Raw genomic sequence first — 8092 nt, 5'->3', positions numbered from 1 at the left:
TGGATGTTAGATAGATTGATGAGTTATGTGTGTATGTTTCAAACTCATCTATATCTTCTTTTGTTTGACTCTCCCTCTCGTTGTAATCTTATTTCCCTCTCGTGTACGAACTCTAGATGAATCATAGTGATCTCCCAAAACTTGTAATCCACGACAACTTCTTAATATATACAGCGGCTCGAGACCAAAGGGTTCAACGCTTCTCCAATCTTTACAACTGAATACCGAAAAAGGGTTGCCCCCCGCTTTATATTATAAAGCAACGACCACACGATACAAATGATGGGGCCACAGCACACGCAAGCCCAAAAGAAACAAAAAAAGGAACTGAAGAGAAAATAATGCCAACAACGGCGGATCAACGAAAACGATGAGGACCCGCAACCGCCGCGCCCACCGGAAAATACCACCACGCTCCTAGCATTCCGGACCGCCGCATACCAAACAACACCCTCAAGAAGGATCGCAACGATGACGACGCTGTTGCCCGGACATGTCCTAGGGTTTCCCCCGGTACGCGAGGGGTGAGGTGGAAGGGGTATGCCCGACGCTTTTCAGGAAGGCACGGCGGCGCCCACGAGCGTCACCGCGTCGGTGTCGGCCCGGCCGACAAGGATTTCTCCCGACCACCAACCAACCATGACCCCAGACAATCCATCCCGCGCCACCAAACACACCGCCCACCAACTTGCGCCACCACGATCGAGCAGTCTCCATCGCCGTCTCACCATGGCAAACGAAACGGGACCGACGGAAACAAGACGACGCAACCGGGAACCAGGAGCGGCAACATCAGTAGCCTCGCGGGAGGGGACATCCTCCACCGCCCCCGGCGGGATCCGGCCGGACACAGCACAGGGGCAAACCGGGCCACCCCTGGCCCAGCCGAGCCCGAAACGGGCTCGCGAAGCCCCCGTCGCCACGCTGCAGAACGCGAGCCACCGTCGCCACCACCCCCCGCACGAGTCACGCCCCCGACCTGCCAGAGACGCCGCAAGCAGACCAGGCCAGGCCCGCCCAGACCCAGATCGAGCCCAAAAGGGCCTAGATCTGGGCCGGGAAGGCCCGCCGCTAGCCACCGCGTCGCCCCGCCGCCAAGCGGCCGTGCCACCGCCCGCACGCCACCCAGCACTGCGCCGCCGAGGGAGCTGCGCCGCTGCCGGATCCATTGTCGCCGAGGAGCACCCCCATCGGCCGCCGTCCGCCCGAGCCGAGGCGCCAAGCGGGGGGGAAAGGCCGGGGCCGCCGCCGCCAGCACCACGCGGGCAAGGCCCGGTGGCCCAGGCCGACGGCGGCGGAAGGGGAGGAGGGGGAGGGGGGCTGGGAGGGGCGACGAGAGCCCCCGGTCGCCCCGCTCGGGGAGGCGACGCGGGGGGGGGGGGGGGGGGGGGGGGAGGGAGGGGGAGGAGCACACACCATCTTTACAACTGAATCAAATGAGAAATAAGCTACTTCTAGACAAAGGCTTTTAAGAAGGGATCATTATACTTGTGTTAATGTTGAGGAGTTCACCATTAAGAATGCACGATGCTTTCATGCCGACATTGGCTGGTTCAGTGGGAAAGGGAAGATCGTGGGTTTTCACCCAAAATATACACAAACTTATCATATCCATCACTATCAGCAGTCTTTATACCGACTAATGATGTCTCGCTAATCGGATCGTGGCACTAAAAAAGATCACATCTTGGTTTCACTCTATTTTTCCTTGTGATAATGAAAAGGTACGCAAGATTTGCGTATTAGCGAAAGCAACCATACTTCGCTTTTCCATCATATACATGGTCCATATATGTACACAGCTGCAATCACATCGATGAGGCGTGGTGCACATAGCAGCGGCGAGGATTCGGTGCCACCTCCGCTCGATCGGGGGCCGTCGTCGGATCACAATCACTCCTGCTTGCCGCGAAGGCTGCGCTGCCTGGTGTGCACCATCCAGCAGACGATGGAGACCATGACGGAGGCGGATACAAGGATGAGGCCGTGGTAGACGGTCCTGCTGAAATACCGGAGGCCGGGGCAGTTGTTGACGCTGATGGAGGTGAAGGTCTCCCGGACGAAGGTGCAGTCCTGGAGGTTCATCAGGAACGGCCCGTACTCGTACAGCCCCATGCTGATGCTCGCCGCCGCCGTCATCTGGTTGTAGGCCGCCGGCGTCACTCGCCCCACCGTCGTGCACACCTCCTTCCCGGCGGGGCCCTTGGCCTGGCACTGGAACTTCTTCCACTCCCCCGGCGCCGTCTTGAAGTCGACCTCGCCGGAGGCGCACTCGCGGGGGCTCATGTCCGGCTTCAAGGGGTTGCAGAGCACCGGCATCTTGGGCCCCGACTGGTTGAAGTAGAGCGGCTGCAGCCCCGGCGGGAAGTCCCGGTTGGAGATGTTGACGATGACGTTGTTGACGAGCGCCACCAGCTGCGCCGTCACCTCCTCGCTCCGGTGCATGGACTCGTTCGCCGTCCCCACGTCCACGCAGGGGAGGATGTCGTCCAGCGCCGTGTGGTCCTGCGGGTGCGTCACCCACTCGTCCATGGCCACGCATGTGTCCCCCACCACGCTGCACGTACACATACATGCATGTCTCCGTCGGTGAGTGCCTGAACCTCAACACGTCCAGAAACTTTGGTTTGCTTACTTGTGCAGGAGGACGAAGCCGCCGGCCATCATGAGGGTGACGGTGACGAACACCCATCCGGCGATCACCAGCCTGCGCACCGCATGCAGATACGATCGCATCACACCACACCGGAGTTTGAAAAAAAAAAACACGCAGCATGGACAGAGTTTGATTGAGCGGAACTACACTTACAGGGAGACAAAACACTGCAGCCCCAATACGGAGAATACTGCAAATTTGGCGTCAAGAACAGCAAGTAATTCAGTATGTGTAGCAAGTAAACCACAACAAGATAGTATGTTGATGCTTACTGAGTCCGAGTATGGCAAGGACAAGCATGATACTTCCAACATCCATCAGGGCTACCTGCCTACAAGAAGCAGAAAGGAAGATATTCAGAAAATGCACTAGCATTCCGTGCCGGCGGCTAGACGCGCGGGGGGCGAAATTCAGAGAATGCAATGCGATGCATGCATGCTCACATCAGGTCAACCACGTTCTTGATCTTGTCGGAGTTGAGCACGATGCGGGCGGAGAACTCGTTGGCGGAGGAGTTGAGCTTCTCCTCGACGACGTCGATCTTGCGCTGGACCTCGACGGGGAGGAAGATCTGGTCCACGCCGATGTTCTTGGCGGCGGCCAGGCTCCCCGCGAAGTTCCTCAGGTTGTCCACCGTCAGGTTGCCCTGCCCCACCACGTAGTCCACCGTGTTGGTCGTGCTCGTGTGGAACGCCATCTGCCCGATGTTCAGCAGCAGGCACCCGACGCTGAAATCAAACAATCACCGGACAGATGATTACACGACGATCATTAGAAAAAAAACAAGACCAACCCGGGCTAGACTAGCCTATTGGCACTTTTTTATAGAAGAAAACTCCATGAGCACCAAACGCTCAAGTCAAGACTTGAACCCTGGTGGGCTGACTGCGAACTCCCGCGCCTTGCCAATTGAGCTACCCTCAGTTCTGGCGGCGATCATTAGGATACTGAACCGGTGAGCAGACGGACGGATTACATGGTGGCGATGGTGAGGATGACGAGGAGGATGAGGGAGGCGTTGAAGGAGGCGGGCGAGTAGTCGTCGCTCCGGTCCCGGCAGAAGCAGCAGCAGCACCAGCAGCAGGAGATGACGAGCATGACGACCCCGAAGCCGACGAACCAGACGAGGGCGAGAAAGAAGAACGGGACGCCGGTGTAGCCCACGGACTGCATGCGCGCGTGGAAATGCAACACAACACGCACGATGAGAAGCGCCACATGGACGAAATGCGGAAATGTGGGGTGGTTTTCCGTGCGTACAGCCCAGTAATGCATCTCGCTGATGTTCCACCCGCCGCCGTACATCGTGTTGTTCGCGCTGGGGTCGTTCCGGCGGGTCCTCTTCGCCGCGAGGACGAGCGAGTTGTTCGCCGGCGACGGTGGTGTCTCCTCCGCCGATCTCCTCCATGGCGATGAGCCCACCGTGCTCTGTGCATTTTCTGGGTAGACAATTGGCTCAAGGTGAATCTCGCGACCTGCACAAACCAAACCAAATCGAATTAATTAGACGAACACAGATTGATCGATTAAGCTTGACGAATTGGCAGCCATGAACAATTAGGGCAAGCATGAAGAGCGATATATTGGCGACGTAGGCCCTCGCTGAGCAAAGCAGGAGGGAGATGAACAGCGGGGCAAACCTGGCAAGGCACGCCTCGCCTCCAAACTAGCATCCGAAGCCGAGGCATTGGCGATGAGGAGCAAGAGCAGAGCGACGGAGGCGACGCCGACCGACGACGCGGCGGCGGCCAACGCCATGCCCTTCCGGGTGGCAACGCGTACAGGCGTTTTATCCCAGTCGATCAGCTCGGGCGCGGATCTGATTCGACGGGGTGGAACCTTGACGGGGCGGAGACCGGGCGGTCGAGCGAGCTCCGTGGCGAGCCTTTGCTTGCTAGCTCCCTCAGATTTGACCAGAAGAAGTCACATCGTGCCGGCCATCCGCGATAATCATCCTTCTCGATCCCCACTTTGCCCGTCTTTCTGTATCTGCTGCGCCACGTTGTTGGGGAGCTGGGTAATGGCGGAAGGGCGGGGGCGGAGGCTCCGGGCCTGCTGTTTGCGCCCGCCAAAACCGCCATGGCGCCAGAAATAGGAACACGAACCGTATCATGTGCGCTATGCAATGCATGGCCGCCTCGCTGGCCAGCGCATATGGCAACGGCATCTTGGAAACGCGTCCGTTTTTTAAGTTTTTGTAGGGGAAATCTGTTTTTCAAAGTTCTTTTGCGAAAAAATATGTTTAAACTTTTTAATAACAGTTTTGCTAAATCTGCGTCAATTCACTTGGATCGGAGGGAGTAACATTTTTTAATTCATGAACACTTTTCCAAATCCATGATCTTTTTCGAATTCATGATCATTTTTTAAATTAACTATTTTTTGAGATCCATGCCAAAATTTTCAAACTCATGAAGATTTTAAAAATTTTGCAAACATTTTTATAATTTCTGATTTTTTTAAACTAACAAACAGTTTTTAAATTCGTGATCATTTTTTCAAATTGGTAAATATTTCTTGAATTATTGAACCATTTTCAAATTCATAAACATTTTTTAAAACTTTTTGCAACTTTTCTGGAATTCATAAAAGAAGTTGAACATTTTTTTTGGGGGGGGGGGTATGCTGCAGGAAAAAGGAAAAAAGAAAAGGGAAGAAAAAACCCACAGATTTTTTAAAATTCATGAACATTTCGAATCTATGATCATTTTTTAAATTAACTAATTTAAAAAATCCAAGACAAAATTTTCAAACTCATGAAGATTTTTAAAATGTCGTAAACATTTTTTGAATTGTTGATTATTTATAAACTAACAAATAATTTTTAAATACATGATCAATTTTTCAAATTGGTAAATATTTCTTGCATTGTTGAACCTTTTTCAAATTCAAGAACATTTTTGTGCATTTTTTTTGAATTCACAAACTTTTTTCGAACATTTTTTTGGGTTTTTTTATGCTGCGGGAAAAAGGAAAAGAAAAGGGAAGAAAAAACCCACAGATTTTTTTTAGGCAAAAACCCACAGATCGTACCAACGCTAAGGTACAACACGTAGCAACCAGAGTAATGGGTTGGCCCACACTACGCCCGCAACGTTAGCTATCGACCATTACCTCTGGTTGCTACGTGTTGCGGGCAACCATATTTGTGAATTAAAAAATACATGGTTAAGCGATACAAATTTTGCGGCAGATTGTCACTGATTCGCACAGAGGCAAGCGACCAACGTCAACCCAATTATCATTTCTTAAATGCTCTACGTTGCCCAGTTTTGGGACAAAGCTAAAAACACAGGCACTATGCACTAAAATTGGACGTGATGAAAGCCTATGACCGTGGGGAGTGGAGTTATTTGAGAGCTATCATGCTTAAGCCGGGGTTCGGTAGAATGAGCATTCCATTTTTTTTCTCGGTTTTGCGCAGTGGAGAGAGACCACACGTGGAAACCGTCAAGGTGATCCAATATCGTTAGTGTACCTCTTTTTGCTGGCAACAGAGGGTCTTTTGTGCCTTTTAGAATCCAGAGTTCAGTCATCTCGTCTTGGTGGCATTCGAGTGGCGACATTGGCCTCGCCGGTGAACAATTTGTTGTTTGCAGATAGCAACCTCCTTTTCTTTAAAGAAAATAGAGAGGGTGTGGAGGAGGTCTCACTCCTTTTTTAATCTTATGTCATAGCTTTTGGAAAGAGAGTAAACAAGGACAAATCCTCCATTTTTTTAGTAAAGGGTGTCCCTAGGAGGTAAGAATTCTTGTAAAAAATATCCTAAGTGTGCCTAGCGAGCAGTTGGATGAGTAGTGTCTCGGCATGCCATCTGATGTGGTTGTATAAGAAAATGGGGCTTTCAAGTACTTGAAAGAGAGACTGTGGAACAAAATTCAAGTGTGGGTGGAGAAAATATGTCTGCTACAGGGAATGAGGTCTTGATCAAATCAGTTGCACAAGCCATCCCAGTATCCGCTATGACCTGTTTTAAAACACCAAGAGGTTTGTGTGAACACCCAACTTCAATGGTTAAGGCATTTTTGTGGTGGGGGGAGAAGGGACATATCAAGCCATGTTATGTGTCCTGGGAAATTTTGAGCATGCAAAAACACATGGAAGGCCTAGGGTTTCAAGACTTCATTTTTTTAATATGACTCCTCTGGCTAGGCAAGCATGGTGAATACTACAGAACCCAGAAGCCTTGAGTTCTAGAATTTTGAAAGCAGTTTATCATCCCAAGGGGTGTTTTCTTGATGCTACTCTTGGATCTCACCCGTCTCAAATATGGAGGTCCCTGTTGAAAGGGTGTGATACTTTGAAGCAAGGAATAATTAAACGTTTTGGCAATGGGGCATCCACCGAAATATGGAACACGAACAGGATCTCGATGAGACCAATTGTTTCTTTGTTAGCAGCCCCACCCCAGTTTTGTGTCAGACCTTATTGATACAACTAGTGTGAGATGGAACTCAAAATTAATTGGGCAAGTTTTCCTCCCATATGAAGCCTCAGCTATTATGCAAATTCCTTTATGCACACACAATATTAAGGACTTCTGGAGCTGGGATTTTGAAAACTTAGGCATTTTCTCGATAGATCGACCTATAGAATGATCATTGAAACTAAGAAGAGAAGAGAAGACTGGCTTGAAGGTCGTGCTGGATCCTCTAACAATGCTACTGCCGAGAAATCGCCGAAAGTTCTTTGGAAGGTGATGGTAACATCAAAGCTGAAAGTTTTCTAAGGAGACTTGCACGGCACTCGCTTCCTACCGAGGATGTGCGGAAACATATGAACATGGCCTCCGGAGATGATTGCAACGTTTGTGGCATACAAGTTCATGGAGACACGTTCTTATTGAGTGCACCTTGGCTAGATGTGTGTGGGCTTTAGTTGACCAGGAACTTCTAGAGCATATGATTGCGACGATAGAACATCGGGCAAGAAACTGATTTTCTCAATGATGGATGTTTCTCACATCAACACTTTACTTAGATGATTGTCACCTTGTGGGCCATTTGGACAACGAGGAAGCTCATCCACGAGGATATTCATCAGAGCCCTGTGTCGACTCACCTATTTGTCACATGATTTATTGCTAAGTTGGACCAGGTTAATTTATCTAGGCCACATGTGGCACCACCCATGGCAAGTAGAGTGACAAGGGAAAGGTGGGTACTGTTACGTCTCAAACATATCTATAATGAGAACAACAAAATATTATCACTTTTGTACACTTTATATGTCATTTTTTTTTCTAGACTAACCAATTAATTTAGTGCCATGTGCCAGTTCCTGTTTTTTTTTCATGTTTATGGTTTTGGAGAAAATCCATACCTACAAAGGTCCAAACACGAGAAAAATATTTGACATTTTTTTCTGGACAATAAGAGACCCTAGAAGCTTTGATGGAGGACGATAAGACCCACGAGGGCCCCACAAGGCAAGAGG

At 50.4% G+C, this 8092-nt stretch overlaps 1 protein-coding gene across 1 annotated transcript; it reads right to left on the bottom strand.

Moving 5' to 3' along the window:
- Window positions 1–1676: 1676 nt before the first annotated feature.
- On the bottom strand, window positions 1677–4661 carry LOC123042458 (uncharacterized). The gene is made up of 8 exons (XM_044464906.1): window positions 4297–4661; window positions 3917–4131; window positions 3633–3823; window positions 3100–3384; window positions 2929–2987; window positions 2810–2846; window positions 2636–2707; window positions 1677–2557 (listed from the first exon to the last, which is right to left on the bottom strand). The coding sequence occupies exons 1-8, from the start codon at window positions 4412–4414 to the stop codon at window positions 1894–1896; spliced, it is 1641 nt and encodes a 546-aa protein (XP_044320841.1). The 5' UTR covers window positions 4415–4661; the 3' UTR covers window positions 1677–1893.
- Window positions 4662–8092: the final 3431 nt, after the last annotated feature.

Source organism: Triticum aestivum, chromosome 2B, assembly GCF_018294505.1.
Source record: "Triticum aestivum cultivar Chinese Spring chromosome 2B, IWGSC CS RefSeq v2.1, whole genome shotgun sequence".
Taxonomy (NCBI): domain Eukaryota; kingdom Viridiplantae; phylum Streptophyta; class Magnoliopsida; order Poales; family Poaceae; genus Triticum; species Triticum aestivum.
Note: the sequence above shows the minus strand (reverse complement) of the source record. Positions and strands in the feature narration are given on the sequence as shown.

Bases quoted from the DNA above. Each gene is read 5' to 3' on its own strand.
- LOC123042458 (XM_044464906.1), bottom strand. From the start codon at position 4,414: ATGGCGTTGGCCGCCGCCGCGTCGTCGGTCGGCGTCGCCTCCGTCGCT. The intron at 4,132-4,296 runs GTTTGCCCCGCT...TGGTTTGTGCAG, and splicing joins GGCGAGGCGTGCCTTGCCAG to GTCGCGAGATTCACCTTGAG. The intron at 2,988-3,099 runs GTGAGCATGCAT...TGCTTCTTGTAG, and splicing joins AAGAACGTGGTTGACCTGAT to GCAGGTAGCCCTGATGGATG.